Source organism: Chlamydotis macqueenii, chromosome 5 (assembly GCF_036417535.1).
Source record: "Chlamydotis macqueenii isolate bChlMac1 chromosome 5, bChlMac1.mat, whole genome shotgun sequence".
NCBI lineage: Eukaryota > Metazoa > Chordata > Aves > Otidiformes > Otididae > Chlamydotis > Chlamydotis macqueenii.
In genome coordinates this window covers 53,590,649-53,610,480 of record NC_141560.1, presented here as the reverse complement: position 1 = coordinate 53,610,480, position 19,832 = coordinate 53,590,649, and the positions used below count along the sequence as shown (strand labels likewise).

The 19,832-nt window shown below is 42.5% G+C and overlaps 1 protein-coding gene across 6 annotated transcripts in view; it reads left to right on the top strand.

The window, feature by feature from the left end:
- The window catches only part of PHRF1 (PHD and ring finger domains 1), a 32,178-nt gene continuing 12,346 nt past the window's right edge, over positions 1-19,832 (top strand). For 3 of the 6 annotated variants that reach the window (XM_086747904.1, XM_086747910.1, XM_086747908.1), the window contains exons 1-10: positions 1-159; positions 7,219-7,333; positions 7,665-7,784; positions 9,284-9,516; positions 10,510-10,593; positions 11,608-11,729; positions 15,626-15,723; positions 16,282-16,454; positions 18,839-18,968; positions 19,279-19,418. In XM_086747904.1, the coding sequence (XP_086604030.1) occupies positions 7,243-7,333; positions 7,665-7,784; positions 9,284-9,516; positions 10,510-10,593; positions 11,608-11,729; positions 15,626-15,723; positions 16,282-16,454; positions 18,839-18,968; positions 19,279-19,418 (1,191 nt within the window). In that variant the 5' untranslated portion in view covers positions 1-159; positions 7,219-7,242. Of the gene's footprint in view, positions 160-650; positions 782-7,218; positions 7,334-7,664; positions 7,785-9,283; positions 9,517-10,509; positions 10,594-11,607; positions 11,730-15,625; positions 15,724-16,281; positions 16,455-18,838; positions 18,969-19,278; positions 19,419-19,832 lie in introns of those variants that run through there. The other 3 variants (XM_086747906.1, XM_086747907.1, XM_086747905.1) reach the window with 3 other exon arrangements.

Below are 19,832 nucleotides of genomic sequence, written 5' to 3'. Positions count from 1 at the left end.
GTTCAGCCCCGCGGCCGTTGTTGGTGGCGCCGGCAGTGCCGTGACCCGGAAGTGTTCTAAATCGTTTCCTGGGCGAGGGGGCTTCCGGCCGTGCAACCCCGTTCCGCCGGCCCGGCCCGGCCCGGCCCGGTTATGTGAGCGTCGGGACCTTCTCCTCGCGTGAGTGCCCGGGGGCGGGGGGCTGGCGGGGCCTGCGCGGGCAGAAGGGGGCGGTGGCGCCGGGCCGCAGCTGCGCGGAGCGGCCGTTCCCCGCCGCGGCGGGCTGCCAGCTGCGGAGGGAAGCTGCCCCGCCGCGCTCGGGGTTGTTTATCTTTGTTTAATTTTGTTCCTGTGAACGTGCTTACGCATTGGTTTATTCTCTGAGCGGTCGTTGGCGGCAGATGCGGCTGAGCGGCGCCGCTGCGGGAGGGCTGCCCCGGCCCGGCCTCCGTCCGGCGGGGTTTTCCCGTGTGCCCGGGGCCGGGGTTCCCGTGGAAGCGGCCCCGCGGGGTGTAAAGCGGCCGAGCGGGCGGCGGCAGCTTCTCTTTGCGCGGGGAGAGCCTGCGCGGCGGCGGCCCCGTCCCGGGGCGCGATCCGGGGCGGTGGGGCAGACAGCTGCCGCCGCCGCTGCTGCGAAGAAGAACAAGAAGATTTGCTGGATAAAACCAAATGTTTCTGGCCTCGTCCGGCCCCCGCCGCCGCCCCGTTGTTTGTGGTGCACGCGTGAGTGCATTTGAAGAAGTTAGAAGCTGCTTCAGCTCTCTGCAGTGAAGTCAGCTGGCCTCTCGACTGACAAGTAGAAGTGAGGTTTTTGTGCGAGCATTTTTTTAACGCACATTAGCTTGTTGCAAAAGCGTGTTCAGGCCCACAACGTTGCCCTGAGGGACCTGTGCTTACTGACAGGTTTTTAAGCTGTGTAACTGGTGCCTTTCGTTGGGCACTTCATGTCCAGTAACAGGGAGCTGGGTGTGCTTTTTGTAGTTTTAGTGACTGATTTTCCTGCTGGTTGTTGCATGGGTGCATCGCTGATGTGTTGCAGAGGCGTTAACTGTGTTATTTCTTTTTTTGAAGGTCAGTAGGTCTTGGTACCTTTTGTTATGGTTATGCACAAAAAAAAAAAATCATGAAAGTGCAGGACGTTCTTGTTTGGGTTTTTGTTGTGTGGTTTTTGTGGTTTTTTTTTTTTTCTTCTTCTTTCAACCATGCCCACGAGCAACAGGGAAAGTTGTAGTTAAAGATGGGAATGGTGTGAAAGACTGGTGCTGAAAGGGAACTCGCCTGTAAGGGTGACTCTTCCTTAAAAAAGAAACCTCTTGAGAAAGAGGAGATTGTGCAGCATTGGAAAATGTTTAATTCACATCTGGAAACAGAGCCAGTGGCTTCAGGGAGTTGCAGGCTGGAAATTGCATAGAGCTTGGCAGCTGCTTTGAACACAGAGGTACAAAACGCCCAGCTGCTCCTCTGGGTAAGATGCTGCACTTCAAAAGTGCCTTTGCAAAGCCTGTGCCTGACTTTGTTTGCGTTACAAGCTCCCCAAAGAGTGCATTGTCAGCTCCTGGGGAGGCTTTGGTGGACAGTTTTGGTCTTGGAATTTAGGGTGGCTAAATTTAGGGCAGGACTAGGATGGGGGGAAGATAAGCGCTTCTGTACCTACGCTGGGATTAATTTTCTGTGCCTTATCTTTTAGGTTCTTAGGCGCTTCCATTATTTAAATTGTTGCGTGGGCAATACTGATAGTGGTATTCAAGAGTTAATCTTTTTGTAACTTAAACAGGAGAAAGTTGGATCTAAATTTAGATTTAGAAGGCTTTTTTAAAGCTCCCTGTGCATGCTAGATTGGCACTGTGCAGCTTTAGGCTGTAGGAGTCTCTTGTTAATCTGAATACTTTCTCTGCCTGGTTCTTCTTTTACCTTTGGAATGTGGTGGTGGCAGATACTAGTCACACCACATCCAGGTGTTTTCCAATTGGATGCAACCAAGATTTTTACAACTCCGTATTTTCTGTTCCTTCAATATAGCATATGAAATCAGAAACAAAGCAAAATGTTCTCTGATGTGTGACATTGATTTTTCCAGAAGGAACTGAATGGTTTGATCAATTTGGAGAAAAGCAAAACAACAAATAAAGCAGGTGTGCCAACAAGAGTGGAAAGCTCATGTGTTGCAATATTTAGTAGACTTAAATTTAGTTATAAGTGCTCTTTGGAGCATAACTGCTCAATAATTGCCCATGAAAGTAGATCAGCATTCAAACTCACCCTGTGAGAAAGTCCAACGGACTTGTTTTCTTTGCCTGTGTGTAATCCCAAATGTTATCCAACAGATTAAAATAAGTGCCTTGTCTAGAAGCTCTTCTGTTTCTAAAAACTGGAAACTACTGTAAGAAATAGGTTTTGGAGGAAATGGGTTGGTGCTAGAAAGGAAGGTGCGACTGGAAGGGTCGCTTGCTGTTGTAGGCAGCTCCGTCAACTTTGTGTCAGAATGAGATGGAGCTTGAGGGTGTTTTGCAGACTGTGGCTCCTCTGATGCTTAGAAACCTGCACTTGCTTTCTAGCTGGAACATTCTCAAAGTACATTAAAATACTGAATTGTGGTAATGTGTAAGGATTTTAGTTCAAAAAACTGAATGTTTACTGAAGTACTTGTTTGACAAACACTTATTCTGGAGGAAGCACTTCATCTTCTGTGTTCTTAAAGCCAACAGAAAACAGTGTTGCTAATACAGCTTGAAGTAAGTGTTTGTAATTGCTATTTGATCGAACAATTAAAATGACTTAAGGCAGCTCGATGGAAAAACTGAATCTGTCTTAATAGCAAAGCCCGGGCTTACGACTGATACTGCAGCAGAGCCTGTGCTGCAGCAGACGCGCAGCGCTCAGTGCAAACCTGTCTTGACCCCAGTGAGGTTCTGCCTTTGTGAAGGGAGCCTAAGGCTGGGGGAGAGCGCTTTTGCGTGTGAAGTGATCGAACACGTCACACGCTCATTGGTTTTGCGGTTTTATGTTTTATTAAAGTATTGTGAAGTTCTTCTAAATGAGAATTATGAAACAGTGGGATGTTAAGGAGGGGTACGGTTCTGTCTTTAGCAGATCTAGTGTGCGAGCTGTAGTTCAAATACTGGATATGCAAATGTGCGAAGGATGCACCTGCCCAGGGAATTGAAATGGGTTTTGCTGTAAGCAGTGATGCCTTACGTTAGTGGTATTGAGTCCAAAAGCAAGAGACCTCTGGCCAGGTTACCCTGCATCTGTGTTTGACAGCTGTCTGCTGGGGGTGCATCCTAAATTGCTCTGAATAGAGTCTTCACAGTGGGACGCAGAAGCGAGGAGCGGCAGATGTGAGAGCCTCTGTGCAGAGTACTGCATGGGATTTTCCATGTGAGCAAGCAGCGAGAGTTTGAGTACAGCAGTAAGGGCAAGTCCTTAGCACCCCGAGAACTGAAAGCAGCTTTTGTTGCCTCAGTCAAATGGCCTTCAGGGATAAACGGCTGCCTTTTTAGTAGTCTGGGCTTTTACGTTACAGAAGTGCATAGCTGAAGTTTATCTCAGAAGTGTGAATACAATCTCCTCCTTAACCAAACATAATAATAATAAAAATGCTTCCTATCTGTTTTGAATCTGCCAGTTCCAGCTTGGGAGGGTTAGAAAAATTCTGATGTGGTAAGTGCTGGAACAAAAGCTGGGCCTTTGTACAGGTGGGTGAGCTCTCTGAAGGGTATCGTGAATGTGTTTGAGCTTCACAGTGGTAATTTGTTTGAAATGTCTCCCATAAGAAAAAAAAATTTGGAAATGCTGCTTATTGTCCTTAAAAAATAGAAGAAGCTCTCATATTAGGTGTATAGTCAACTTTTATTTCCGTTTTTTTTTCTTAAGAGCAGCTGCCTAGTTTGAAGAAGTTATTTGTAAAGTAAGATTTGTGATGTGCTTATGTCGTAGTTCAGCCCCAATGGGGACCAGACTACGCAGTCTCTCTCTCGCTCCCCCCACCCTCCGAGAGAATAGGGGGAGGTGATATAAGAAAATCGGCTCGAGGTTTGCGATAAGGACAGGGAGAAATCCTTAAAGTTACCGTTACAGGCAAAACAGACTTGACTTGGGGAAAAATACTTATTTATTTCTAAAACTAGCAGGATAATGAGACAGGGAACAAGATAACCTCCCCCCACCCCTCCCTCTTCCCAGGCTTAACATTATCTGAGCAGCACAGCGGGGAAGAGGGAATGGGGGTCACGGTCAGTTCATCACGCGTTGTTTTACACCGCTACTTCGTCGTCAGGGGAAGAACTCCTCACATTCCTCCTCTGCTCCTTCGTGGGGTCCCTCCCACGGGCCACAGTCCTTCCTGAAACTGCTCCAGCGTGGGTCATCTCTTCCACGGGGTGCAGTCCCTCCAGAACAGCTGTCCCAGCGGGCCCTCCACAGGCCACAGCCTCCTTCAGGCCTCCACCTGCTCCGGCGTGGGGTCCTCCACGGGCTGCAGGTGAATCTCTGCTCCTCCATGGACCTCCGTGGGCTGCAGGGGGACAACCTGCTCCACCATGGGCTGCACCACAGGCTGCAGGGGAATCTTGGCCAGGAGCTGCATTACTCCTCCCCCTCCTTCTTCACTGACCTTGGCGTCTGCAGCCATTCCTCACAACAGGCTGGCAGACGCCTCTCAGGATACTTTTTACATCTCACTCACATCTCATCTCCTCTCCACTTCTTGCAGCCGGGCCGGACCGAGTTGGGCCCAGTTGGCTGCCTGGCGAGAGGCCAGAGGGTGAGGGCTGCAAGGCCCACGAGGCTCGCGCCTCCCCCTCTCTGCCCCTGCTCAGCTGCTTCATGTCTTCTCCCCTTTTTTTTCCTATTTTCCTCTTCTTAAATACGTTATCGCAGAGGCGTTATCACGGGACATTCTGCTACCAATTGGCTCGGCCTTGGCCAGCAGCGGGTCCGCCCTAGGCCCGGCCGAGTCCACTGAACAAAGGGGAGCGACTTCTAGCAGCTTCGTACAGAAGCTGCCACCTTAGGCCCCCCCATCATTAAACAAAACCAGAACAGCTTAAAATCCCAAATTCCCTTCATCTTGCTTGGTTTCTCCTTGTCTATTCCCAACTATCCATAAACCACTTTTTTTTTACTGACAAGATTTGAAGACTTGGTTGTTTGCTGCAATACCAGATTTTCCTTAACTCCGAGTTTTGCCTTTGAGCAAAGTACAAGCTTGTATTTGCAGCATAAATACATCAGTTTAGATTGTCAGGTCACAAGTGCTGATTTGTTTGCCTCTGTGCTTAAAGGATATCTTTCCATGGGGTAGCAAGGTGAAAATAGCAGGGGTAGTTACTTTACTCCACACAACTGAAGAAATTCATGCTGTTTGGAAATGTAGTTAAGTATGTGTTAGTCAGAACTGTGGTTGTGGGAGTTGCTTCTAAAAATGAAAAGATCCTTTTCTTGCTGTGCTTATTGCTTTGCTTTAAGGAGAACTAGGGAGCAGGGAATGAAGGTCATTGTGGTAGCAAAGTGGAGGCTTATCCGTGGTTTTACCCCCACAGTGGCCGTGGTTGGCCTCTGTCGCAGTGATTGGCCTCCATCGCCCGCAGTGGCTCAGCAGTGTTGTGGCTGGCTGGACGTGGCAGTGACAGGTCAGCAGGAACCCGCTCTGTTCCCATAACCTGCCGATGGAGAACTGGTACAGACAGAGGTTCTGCAGAAAATCTAAATGAACTACATAAATTCCTGCTACATACATAACAAATATGCCTGCTGCTGCCCTGCTATGGGACTGGTGCTGCCAGTCTGCCCTTATCCCGGCTGAACCGTCACAATGAACTTTGCGTTGCTGTAGCTAACTTAGCTTTTGGGAGGATGTTATATAATTGAGTTTCAGTTTGAATAATTCATATATGCTCACTGCTGAAACATGAAAAATTCCTCGTGTTTCTTCGTTGTTTTTTTTTTTTTTCAGGTACGTGATGGAATGACTGCCTTTCGATGAGTCTGCATGTTTTCAGCCAACATAAATTGTTTTAAACACGCTATTGTTAACAGCCACGAATTTAGCTAGAAGTTTAAACTATTTAGGCCAGATGCTTACTGAAGTTAGGAGAAATCTTTACCAAGAACTTGGTTGTGTTGAAGCCCAATCTTTTATCTTTTTAATTTTTTTTTCCCCCATGAACATTGAAGACTCCGTTTGCAGTTTAGTCTGATTTAGCAAAGCCTACATTTTTAAGGCTCTTAAGTGCAGAGCTGTGCTACGTGGCTCAAAAAGGGAGTGTGCAAGTAAAGATACACATCAAGAGCACTTGAATAAAACATAATGTTTTGTTCCAAAAATTTTTTTAATATGCAAGATACATAATGCAGAGCAGGGAGAGTAGAAGAGCACCCAACTGAAACTTTTTGCCCCATTTGTAGAAGAATTCAAGTTTTTTTTCATATTGAGATAAGACATCTAGCTTTATAAGTGTCAAGTAATTATATTTTTCCATTACTTGCTTATAGAAGCTTTCAGGGATCTGTCTGTGTTAATGCTTTGTAGCATTATATATTAAAAGCTCTGGTTTGATTGTCATTATTAATTTGGATCATGAAACATCTCTCAGTATCTGTCAGTCTTATTGCTGGTCTGTGCTAATGCACTGCAATTAATGTGATTGTATTAATATGCACCAAATCAATTCTCCTCCTTTCTGTGGAATAATAGTTGTGCGGTCTGGGGCTTCTCTATTTTGCGACAGAGCTGTAAAAAGGCCTTTTTTCAAAAAGACCTAAAATACATAATCTTTCTTCTTGTTTCTTTTCAATTGAGCAAGACAGAGTATTTTGATTTGAAACACATATTCTTATCCTATTAGGCCTTTCAATTTTTTATTTTATTACTAGTCCACGGGATGGTTTAGGTGTTTGCAAGTTTTCTATTCCTATTTTCAATGGAGAGTTCTGGTTATACCTTTTTCTGTCATCCAGGCACCCAAGATAAAGCTGAATCTTTCACCTAAACTGAGTTTCACAAGCAGCTGGTTTCATCTAGCTCAGTAGGACTGTGAAACTTCACGTAATGGTAACTGCTTATCACCTCTAACGTGAAACTGGGAAAAGTAACCAATGGTGCAAGGAGTCTCTTCTGTAAAGCAATGTCCCTTCTATTGTTCACATCTCCACAGATGTGTTGGGTGCTCTTTGCCAGGCTGATGCCTGCTCTGCTTGTGTAGGTGGTGCACTGCCTCACTGAAGTCTGCCTTTTCACAGAGAACGGATTCCCAATGTCCTGCCATGGATGATGACAGCCAGGATGAACTGATAAACAAGAATGCTGTGCTAAGCAAGGGCAAAAGACAGTGCCTCACGCTCCTCAGTGAAACAGGTAAATGCAGCCTTTCTGCAGGTGTGCATTTCTAGTTGTACGTTGGAGAACCTATTGACTTAACCTCCAAAGAGACGATGTATCTGCGACCATTTATTTCTTTTTCCCTGAGAATATTTTTTTTGTTTGCTTCCTAAATTCTATATCTCAAACTGCTGGCATGCTTCCCTTGAGTTCCTCAGAACAGGCAGCTTTGATACCACTGGGGAAATCTGTGTTTTCCCTTCATATATAACATTCTGAGCAGGAGTTCTGGTGTGTCCTTCACTGTTCTGCCTGTCTGTATGCACCAAAAAGATACTTCTGCTCTTCTTCTCTTTTTCTTTTTAAGAAAGCAATGGTGGAAATAGTTGTGATTCAGAAGATGATACCAGAAGTGAGGAGGAAGATGACACTGAGGAAGAGGGAGGTGAGGAGGACAAGGAAGAAAGTGAAAATGAAGAATTAGAAGGTAGGTTTGTTAATGTGTGTTAATAGGCATTTTTTTTTTATAATTGGAGGAAGAATGGGATGAAAGCTTTTCCTCCAGAAGTTAAGCATGAAATATGAATCCACAGGTGCTGCTGTGTCAGGCCAATGCCCAAATCCTACAGTTAATAAACAAGTACTGTTCCCCAATTTCTAAGTTTTTAAAGCATTTGTATGTTTGGAGACCATCCGCTAGTCAGAATGGTGTAGTTATAGTCAATAGGAGTGAATTCTGCCCCAGCATGAATAGAAAAAAGGTGTAAATTGCAGCAGTGGCTCATATTATTTTTTCACTTATGAAAAACATGTTTGTTTGTTTGCTTTGGCGTAGGGCTCTGAAGTGAATGTGGTAGTGGGGAGTTTTGGAAATAAATAACTATTGATGTTAAGCCTGGGGAGGAGGGAAGACGACTAACTTTTCTTTGAAGAAGGTTTGTGGATGTTACTTGGATTTGTTAATTTTACTGAAAATGCACACTGTAGTGCATGTACTTCTCCTGCACTCAAGTTATTATTTGGATAGAAAAAACCAGAGCTTTTTATCACATCGTAAAGCTTGTTGAGAAGGCAGGAGCAGTTTTCCGGGTTAATAGACTGATTTGAACATAAACTGAAAAGGTGCCAAAAAGCTTTGTTGATCCATCGTTTAGAGTATATTCTCTGCTAAGTCCAGACAGGAGAATTCAGTAGAAAAGAATTATTTGGTTGGAAAAAAACCCAATCCACCAAAAAAACTGCACTTCTTCTTCCCCCTGCCCCCCCCCCCCCCCCCCCCCCCCCAAAAACCAAAATAAGCAAGAGTGGTTTTTGGGTAACTTTTTGCTGCTTCTTCAAAATGTTAACTTAATTCACAGGTTTTAGGGAAGGGCTAGCACTGTATTTGGTGTTAAAAATAAAACCACCTTTCCGCAATGTGTACTGAGTGTTTAAAATTATTTTTCCTCAAAACCAAGCTTCTTTAAGCAGTCTTCAGCTAGGCAACCAGATCCCTTGGCTCTCAAAACTGTGATTTACTGGTGAAATCTTTAGCCTGTTCTTCTGTGGGTGAGCGTATTGCTGCTTCTTGTCCTCTGGAGTGTGTATTAAAAGAAAAAAAAAAGTTATCATGTATCTAACTTCTATAACTTTATTTTTTAGCTTCAGTTTTCGGGAGTAGTCTGACATATCCTACTTTCTTGTTGTTTTGATAATCTGTTGTTGTTCTGCTATCTGTCCTTTTAATCTCTTGCAAGACTAGTCACGTTATCAGGCTTTATATTTCACCAGAGTAATCCTTGCTTTTTAGTAAAGGGATTTAGGAAAAAAGAAAAGAGTAAAAATTACTGCCTCAAACTGGGGAGGCTGTGCTTTGCCCTTGCAGCCCCATAAAATAAGTTTACTTGGAATTTTCTGTGAACTGGTGGCCCATCCTGCCCACCCCCTCTGCCCTCACTGCTGAAGCCCTGCAGCATGAGAGTCGATTTTCATCTCTCACTTCTTAAGATTGTGAAGACGATGATGATGAAGACGAAGAGGAGGAAGAAACCGAGGCCACTGCGGGAGGAATGACCAATTCTCTGAAATTAGAGTCACACATTAACGGAGTGAGCATTTCCTCTGATGAGGAGGGTGAAAACTGCCCCATTTGCCTCAACACGTTTAGGGATCAGGCTGTTGGGACTCCTGAGAATTGTTCCCATTACTTCTGTTTGGACTGCATCGTGGAGTGGTCTAAGGTGAGCTATTTGTCCCTCGTGTCCTGTGGCCTTCTGGTGTGCTCTGCTCTGCTCTCTCTCCTCTGATCGTGCTGTCCTGCAGTAATGAGAACAAAACACTGTAATATTTATGTTCGCTTTCTTAAGCTTTTTTACACAGACATGGGTTACTGCTCTGTTTAGCACGATTCATGTTTGTGAAGTGTTTGTTTTGGTTTTTTTTTTTTTCACTCATCCTGATCTGTTCTGTTCTCTGAAAGCTGTAATGTCATAAGCAAATGTGTTTCTAGGCATCTGAAATTCTTTTTTTTTCAAGTGAAGACACCAGTAATACTGACTTTTCTCTCTGTGTCTATATTTCTCTGTATATCCGTCTTTATCTCTTGTTAAATTCTGTGTTGTGGCCATTGGATGGGGGTCTGTTGCAACAGTGAACATTTAAACACAGAAAAGATATAGAAGAATACTGACTAGATCAGCAGTTTGCTCTGAATTCAGTTTTCAGTCAGAGTACCTTGCCATCTAACTGTAGTTCCCATAATCAGAATCCAGGGTGAGAACTGCAGCAAAACTTACTGTGCATGCAGCACTACTAGGGCTAATTAAATTTAAAAATTACAAATAAATCACTCTTTCTGAATATGTTTGTAAGCCATTTCCAGTTACTCATTTGTCCAAAAGAAAAAAAAAAAAAAGCCCTAAAACATGAGCGCTATTTCAAGGCAGCGTTTGGAAGAACTTTTTTGTGGCTTTGCCAATTGAATAATAGTTAAATGACTTTAGTATAATAAATGCTTTTCTAAAAATGCGTGTTTTCTCTGATACAATAGATTGTTTGTAAACCAGATAAGTCAGATTTAAGTATTTACAATGTCAAGACCAATAGCTGCTAAAATGATTACTAGATTAGTTTAATGCTTATTACATTAATAATTGATTATTTCCTTTTTAAAAATTGGATCAAGAGACATGCGTATTAACTGTATGGGGATTTTTTTAAAATTTTCTTTCTAGAATGCAAACTCCTGTCCAGTGGATCGAATCCTCTTTAAGCACATTAGCATTCGGGCACGTTTTGGTGGTAAAATATTAGAAAAGGTAAGCTTTTGACTGTAGCAAACAACAAGGCCAATTGCCACAAAATAGCTATTCAGAGGTTTAAGTTTCTAGCATGTTTATCTGATATTTGGTATATGGATGAATGATTTCTTTCCTATTTTGAGATTGCCTTTTAAGGAACTGTTAAAATTTTTCTTCCTCCTTAACTGTATTTCCTGCAGTATTGTGTGTGGAATGAAGTGTGGCATCATTTCTGATGGCAAAAAGAATGCTTTTTCTAACTGCCTCTTTTGCTTAATGGACACTTGACTCTAAGCTGTTCTGCACTGATAAGCCTGTTCGCGTGGGGAAAATGCCCTGCATACTGCAAGTGCTGTTGTAATATGAATGGGAATGATGTAGGTTGTACACGATCTCTTCCTTGGGTCTTGCTGCCAGCTATACTGTGTAGCAGTTTGGTTTGTAAAGGGAGAGAGACACAGAGCAATAGTAGAGCTCTTAAAGACACAGGTTGAGTGTGCCAGTAGTATCTCACAAAAAAAATATTGAAGGACTGTCATTGTTTTTTATTATTATCAGATGCATGTTGGTTTTCAGGGAACATTTAGGATTTTGATGCTCTGCTTTATAACCATCTACTTTATAAACTGATGGTTTATTATTAAGTGTTTGCATTTTAACAGAAGTGCAAATTAACATTTAAATCATACTTTTGTGGGGGGAAAAGCTAAGCTTGTGCTCTTCTGGTTTTGGTGGGGTTTTTTTGTTTGTTTGAATACTTTTGATCTTACTCAGGAATTTTGGTTTTGCTTGTTCTTAAAATGCAGTTTTCTACAGTTGTTGGTGTCTGACAGTAGACGAGTTCAGTAGATGTTTTCAAGCATTTGATCATTTCCTGGATATGTTGAATGAGCTAAATGAAGGTTCTGGTGTCTTAACAGCCATTTTGGTCCATTCACTTTTAGGTTTTGCTGCAGGTACTATTAATATAACAATGGATTTTTTTAGAGTGCCACATTCTGCATAAAATACAAATCTCCTTCTTTTATTTAGATTCCCGTTGAGAACACAAAAACTCAGGGTAATGATGGAGAGGATGATCCAACCTTCTGTGAGGTGTGTGGCAGAAGTGACCGTGAGGATCGCCTGCTGCTGTGTGATGGCTGTGATGCAGGGTAAGAAAGGTTGAAATGAATGTGGCACCTGCGTGATTGCAGATGGCACTGCAAGGCTGGCCGGTGTTTGGTCCACAGGCATTATCTAGTCTGTAGGCTGCCCCTTGCTGCTCTCTTCAGGCTCAGACTTGTGTCCATGTGTTTATAGTGCAGACATCCCTGTGATGTGATAGATCCTTTTCTGGTCATGTAGCAGTGTATGTGTGGAGAGTCCTGCGCGCATCAGTGCTGCACACCACCAAAACATAGGATCTTACCTTCAAGTGATGAAGATGTTTCTGCTCATCCATGCGACATCTGGGTGCATGGAGGGTAAAAAAAAACCAGATATCCTTTATGTCTCCTTGAGAGAGTGCATGACTTGTCTCAACTGACTGGGCATTAGTGCTGTGCAGGAGAAGTGCTTAATACTCACAGTTTCCTGAGATTTTGAGGTCTTTTCTTTATAGCCACAGCTATTAAATGGTTCCCTTACTCTTGCTTACTTCTGCCTCTGCCTAACGTATTTTTTTTTTTTCCACTCCTTGATAAATAAAATAAGTGTTTTAAGTAGAGACATCAAGGTGCTTGGACACAACTTTGGCCTACAGTCTTCTGCTAGAATTTAAAGCTCTTACACTGTTTAATCAGTCTTGCAGCGTTGTCAGTTTGATGTCAGAAGTTACCCATTGAACAAAGAGATGCTTGCTTGCAATGAATATGTAAAATATTTCAGAAATGACTTCTAGCAAGCTAACTAGACATCTGATAAGTCTAGTTTTGTCTTTGTGTTCTGTAGTGTTCATATATACCCATTCACGTTCTGGAGAAGAGCCAAAATTAGGAACACTAAATATTGTTAAGCATGTCATCAGAACACTGAGTTTAAAATACTTAACCAAAACCAATGTTTCATAGGTCTTATCTGCAGTCACGTCTTTCAGTTCTTTCTGAACATTCATAAGCCTTATCTGAACTCAAGGTATTGCTTCAGACCTTCCTTTGTGGTCTCTCAACAGTTCCTCTGATTCCCCCTCACAAGGGTTGGCACTTGTGGAAGCACTTCCTGAAAGAAGAACTTGCAGTCTTTAGTAGCTCTCCGTGACTGAGATTAACTCTAGAAAAATGTAGAATAGCTTGCTTCAAATCCTAGTTTTATTTGTCTACGTTCTCTGTCTGACCTGACACTGGAGTGAAAATTTCACCAGTTATTTTTGCCAACTATTCTAAAGCCGGTGGAGTCATCCTGTCTTTCCATTGCCTTTAGCTAGACGTGGCTTTCCGCAATGTTTAAACTGTGTGGTATAATGCTAGTATCTTAGGAATTTAAGTTATGGTTTAAGTAATCAAGTCTTTTTCCTTTGAAACAATTTTCAGGTAAGACTTGTTGGAATGTGACAACCTAGCTTGCTGAACTGTGTAACAATAGCATTAAGATCGGTATGAATACAAAAGTGCACGTTTAGACAGTTGCGCAAACAGTAGAAAAAGGGTTAATTGCATTACTGGTGTGACACACTAATGTGTGACTTCATTCAGGTTACCACATAGCCAGAAGAGAGTAACGCTGATATAAAAACAGGGCTGCATCTGTGACCAAAATTCCTTAATTTCATAGATCTCATTTTTCTTACTGTTTGTGAGGACTGAGACAAAATAATGAGGCAGAAGGTCCCCAAAAGCATCCATTCATTCCTTAAAGGTGCAAGAAAAGAAGTCTGAAATCACTTCTTCGCTGCCAGTCACAGAGCCCAGGAGATATGTTGAGGACTTGATGGCCAGTGTCTCTTGCCCTCTGCGTTGCACACAAATGATCCTGGCCAGACTACTTGGGCCCACAGAGTCTTTGTGCTTGTGAGTGGGTGGGTACAAGAGCGCAAGTAAATTAACCTCAGAGAATGAGTGTAAGTAAAATGAATTTACTTTGAGGTTTTTTTTGGCAAAACAGGTATCACCTTATCCTTCTACAAGATCTGGGATTGGGTTTTGTTATGATGATTTTCTGTATGATGAGGTTCTTTCCCTATGCAGGAGACTCTAGGCAGCTGTTCCTGTAGGTTCTCCAGTGTCCAGAGTTTTAGGGCTGAAAGTCTTTGCTTGTCAAGCAGGTCAAAACGTGATTTCAGAAGTCCCAGAGATAATTTCAAAAGTATGTAAATAAAGTTCTTGCTACAGGTACATTTGTTATGACTTTGGCCTGAGCCTAATGAAATGGGGAAATGATCTCATTCCTGGTAGCTGGGAGTTGGAGAACAAACTCTCCTTTCCCAGAGAAGGAAAATAGTTTGTTACTTGAATTTTAAAGTAATGATTTATTGCAGACATCATTTTTCAACTTCATCTTCTTAAGTCTCTGAAAGAGTGTAAAATTTCATCTACTAAGGTGTACCCTTTCATGCAAGAAGGACATTATAGTCCGTTTTGTACTAGCAATTAATATCTTTTATATAAACATAATATTGGCTGTTTTGACAGTTTAGCTGAAAATTGAGTTTATTACCACATGGTTGGAAATAGGTTTGAAAGACACAATCTGAAGTTGAGGTGATGGGTAAAAGGTAGATTAACAGCTGTTTTTTCTCTGTGGTTTTTTTTTTGGTTTTTTTTTTTTTTTTGTGTTGCTATAAAATGAGATTAGAGCATCAGATGGACGTTCCTTGCCTTTCATTACTCTGGCCAGGCACTGAGATACGTTATCAGGCAGTGAATTTTGGCATGAGAAGATGAAACAGAGAGCTTCACTCTTTCTGTTACCTATTTGAGAGTTAAACACTACTACATCAGAAATAACGATAGGGTTTCCCCTTTTAGTAAAAGAACAAAGTTGATCATAGTAATGTTGCTAATTTGAAGCTGAAACTCTTGCATGAAGGCTGTGGTCTCCCCATGTTCCTTGCCTAGGGAACTTGATCTGAGCACTTGTTTTTTCTGGGAAGCATCTTGTTTACTTGGGAAATCTGTTTTAATTCTTTTTAGTAGTGTAATGTGAACATGAGTTGCTTCAAAAATTCTGTGCTCAAACACATGTTGTTTTGGCTGGGTTTTAATTGCTGAAAATGGAATTGAACAAATTATAGAACCCAGTTTGGGTGATGTTGAAAGACTTCCGTGCATAGCTTCTCTGCCCCTGGTTGGTGAGACTGTTCAGTCTAGCTGCTCAGCCTGCTGGGTAGAGAACAGAGCATCATGCTCTCTTCTTTCCCTTGAGTCTTGAAAAGGATGAGCACGGCTCGCAGCTGGTTGGTGTTTGGAAGTCAGTGTTCTTAGTCTCCAGTCCTGCAAGCAGCTGTATGAAGCTGGTGACTGACCAATGCCCTGGAACCTAGCTTGTGCAGTTAAGCAGAGGTCCTTATCACCAGTTGTCTTTATCATGCGAGTTATATGTGGGATGCAACGCATTTATTCAATGTAGCAAGGCATTGCAGTTGACCTGTGTCTAGTCAATGTTTGTAAGTACCAGTAACGTTAATACTATGTTGGTTTGCAGGAAACTGCTGTTGTTTCCCGATTGCCTATCTGCCCAGCACCTAAGTGCTTCCTTCCTTTCTCTTTGCCACCATGAGTTTTGGCTCTGCGCATTTCTTACAGCTTGGGTTCAAATGGCAAGCGATACACCACACAGTGAGGGGAAAAACGCTCGCTTTTCTGAGCTTTTTTTGAGCCTGAAGTGATCAAAATATTATCTAGAATTGAAAACCCTTAGGTAACTGTCAGGTAGCATAGTTTCTCTGGAGATTGGTAGAAGCGGATGTGTGGACAATAGTTTGAAGCTTAAGAAAATGTATCCACCTTATGTAGTGTGTGGATAGAGGTAAAGGCTCTCTGTCCTTGGTAAGGAGCCCACTGTTTGATTTTTTGGTTTATGGTTTTTTTGTGGTTTTTTTTTGTTTGTTTGGTTTTTTTCCCCTTTTCTCAAGGTATCACATGGAATGCCTTAATCCACCTCTGAGTGAAGTCCCTGTAGATGAATGGTTCTGTCCAGCCTGTGCCCCCATGGATATGAGTGCTACTGCAGGTAAGGGTTTGTGGTATCCAGTCAAAGCAAATATTTTTCTCCTGATTTAGGTTATGTGAAGCATGTGCTGTTTTGAAGAAATGTTTAACCTCTGGTTTTATCTGTTTTAAATAATTGTTTTGTTAGACATTCTCTCTTGAACCTAAACAGTTGACTTGAACTCTTGACTGATAAGAGGATCTTGTTTATTAAGGTTTTAATCTGCAGTTACAGCCTGTGGAGCCACTTCTTACAAGCTTTCTTTAACTTTCCTGAGGCAAACCCAGCACCTTAGTGCAACTGCATTGTATTACATTGGAAAGAACTTATTAGTATCCTGACCTCAGATTGCCAAGGTAGCAGCAATTCCTGTTACCTAGAAAATTGTCTATGTAACATCTGAACCAGTGGTGTCTGGGCTCACTGCCTTTTGAGAGGATAATGTCACCTTTGAAGGTAATTGGTTTAAGAAAGGGAATATTGAGGGTTTTGTGTTTGTTTGTTTGTTTTTTAGTCCAAAATTGTTCAAATGCTTTCACCTGTAGAAGGAAAACTGACCTGGTCATCTTTTCTTGCAAGATACAGATCATGTCAGTGAAGAAGAGGTTGCTGCCCTCGTGGCTGATGTTGTTCCTACCACCAGTAGGCTACGCCCTCATGTCCGAACCCGAGCTATAGCCAGAACTCGGCAGAGCGAACGAGTTAGGGCAACAGTGAACAGGAACCGAATAACAACAGCGCAACAAATTCAGGTATTTAGGAGCACTTGCTAACAAGCCTTTGGAAGAACCTTGTGGAAGAGCTGAAATAAGTGTCCCCTTAAGTAGCTCAGCTGTTTGTGTCTCCGTAGTGCAATGGTTAGTAGTTGTGGAGTTACTTTAAACTAAGATGTAGAACATATGCAAATTGAGCGCAGCACATAACCAAGACACTCTTATTTTGAAACTTGAGGTAGCTTCCTCTCTTAATCTGCATTTTTATCACCTCAGCTGTGAGCAAAATTGTATTTTTATTCCCAGTGGCTCTTAACCCACAGTTTGTGCACCACTTCTGGTTTTATAGCATGCTTTTTTGCGGAGACAGGGCATGTTTATTTTGAATTTGTGTATTTGCTTGTTTGCCCACCTGCCCCCTTTCCCATAGCAGTAGAACCTGTTGGCACTCTTCACCAAACTGAAGAGAAAAATCTAGTATTTTTAAGGTTTGTATGTTTGTAAAAATCAGCTTCTTGTTGAAGAGAAAAAACCCAGGTGCTAGTGTCTTCAGTGATGTGGCAGTGTGAGTTCAGTCATATTAACAGGCACCAGAGAATCTGTGCAAGAAAGTATCCCAGGTACCTAAGGTCCCTCAATTCCTTTACTCACTGAACTGTTTGCTAAAGGTGACTGCAGACGAGATGTTTCTTTATGTTTCTATTAGCTGGGATAATTACAGTCCTTTAGGTAACAATTAGTATGCTGCAAACTGAAAACTTTCAAACATGAGGATGTCCTGCCTGCTTTGCCCTCTGACTTTAGCCAAAGCACTTTGCCTGTCACTCGCATAAATATAAAAAGCCTTAAATTGCACAGGAGCTTATGGTGACTTAGTGTGGAAGCAGGGCCTGTGAATAACCTTCATGGCACTGGTGATATGTTAGTTGGTTCTTCTTTAATGTTTCTGTTGAATTTGATAGAAACGTTTGAAATTCTACAACTTTTGAAAGAAAGAGAAGGATCTGACTTGACTGTAGGTGCCTAAACTAGTAGTGCTTAACTAGATGCGCTATTTTAGGTCCTTCTGGAAAAATAAATAGGTTTAGGCTTATGTTCAGGGCTTTTCTTATTCCGTCCTGTTCTCCTCCAAATCAGAGAACCTCATGTAGTATTTATTGGCACCTGTGACATTTAAAATAATGACGTTCTAATAAAAATAGCTCAGTAAAATAGTTAGCATGCATTAATGACACTAACAGAGAAGCCTGGCGAAATTGCTTCCATAGTAAGGTGATTTGAAGTATATATTTCTGTTGGCGTATTCTATCTTCATACATTTTGCAGTTTGAAGCTGCTTTACCACTGCAAGAGGATCTAAAGCCACTCTCCTCTAGTGTTTGTGCCACGTACACGTTTTGTAGATGTACAAGGATCTGATACATATTCTCTGGCATAAAGTAAGCGCAGTGAATAAGCTGTGACATAGAGGCATCTATGCATCTGCTACACTCATATGAAACTTTATCAATTCTTGATGCCTTGTGGTTGTTTGAAGAAGGGAGAGGAGGTAGGAAAGATGTCCATGCACATGGTAGGGCGTTTGGACTAGATGACCTTTAAAGGTCCCTTCCAACCCAAACCATCCTATGATTCTGTGACACTTTAGGAATATGGTTGGTGTGAGCATGGCCAATTTAACATAGCTGTTGAGAGAAACTTGCTGTTAATTTCTTTCCAAGCAAAGGAAGGAACCAACCTGTGCTACATTTGCCCGGCAAGGAGGCTTTGAGTTCACATGCTGAGGCTGGTGGTTCAGACCCCATACTCTTCAAATGTATTTGTTTAAATGTGATTGACTCTTGAGTAGAGAGGAAGAGGAATTTGAACATTGTAGGAGCAGCTGTTGCTAATAGCAATGAAGTGATGCTCTGGAGAGGGACTCACACCTGCCACTTCATTGAGTTTCCTGAGGTGTGTGTTTGAAATGCTGCCTCTGGACATGTTTCACAGCATTAGGTAAATCTGACTTAAAGAATGAGGAGATTAAGATGGGGGACCCCGTACAGTGTTGGCTTTTCAGTCTTTGCTCATTGCACTTCACTGCATGATGAGGCAGAGGTCAGTTAGGTGGACTTGCTAAAGTTCTTAAGTGAACTTTTTCATTGAGGAAATATCAATCTTTGGAATTCTTCTAGTTTAAAGAGTCCAAGTTAGGCTAGCCATGACTTGTAATACTGAGGAAGGCTGAAGAGCAACGTCATGTTCCCCTTAATATGACAGTCAATACGTGAGAAAGCTGACATAGTTGCTTAACTGCCAGCTTGTTGACATGAGTGTTTCTCATTCAAATCTCAAATCCATTTTTCATGAACTGTTTTTATAACTAACTTGTTGCTGACCTTTAGATAGCTGTGTCACGTAACTTCTAATCCCCCACGCAGCACGTGCCGAGGTACCTCATGTCCTCTCTCCTGGATGAAACAATTGAGGCAGTCGTTGCAGGCCTAAACACAGCCGTCTACCAGCGTCCTCTTACACCGCGGGCTCCTACTAGGCAGAAAAGAAAAACAGGTAAGGGCATCGGACACCTGTGGGTTCCCCTCTGCAAGAGTAAAAGCTTTGGGAAGATAAACCTACAGAAGAAGTATACCACATGCATTTTCTTCTTTCTCCGTACTGCCTGTGCCCAGAAGTGTCTTGAAGGTTACTTTTAAATAAATCCTAATGATTTCACTTTCTGCTCTGCTGTTTTATACTCTTGCAGCACACTGTAGGTCTCTCTGAGCTGCTTTGTGCGCCATGGGGGAATGAAAAGCTGAGTACAGGGTAAAATGCTGTGCCAGCACTTAGCCAGATACTTGATTGTCTTTTGTCCCATCAGGTAGGAGGAAGAAGGTAGGAGGCAAAAAAAGAACTCAGAGAAAATCTTCTACTGGGAAGAAAAGTTCAGGGATACAACAGAAGAGACACAAGCATCTGATAAAGAAGAGAAGGGGGAAAAAGATGAGAGTAAGATCACATGTGAGTTCCTGCTGGTGTCAGTATCTGACATTTTTTCAGCCATCTGTAAAAGCACTATAACATGGGATTCGATGGAAAAAAATACTGTCCTATAATGATAGCAGATAACTTTTTTCCTTTCCTGGTGGGAGTATGTGCAGGATGTGTCCAGCGTACCAGAAAGATGCTGTATGTGGAAGCGAATTGCAGCTTTCAGGCAGGCCTGCTGGTTTGCTGACAAATCCTGTTACCTGAACTGCAGGGATCACACTGTAAAGCATGTCCTGCAGGCTTTGTCTTACACCTTGCCATGCAGCTGTAGTGTTTACTTGCTACTGATGCAAGCTCAGTTAAAATTGTCACCACATATTCTTTTTCATAGGCTATGGATGTTTGTCTGTGTTGTTGCAAACCCAATTAATCAGCCGTAACTGC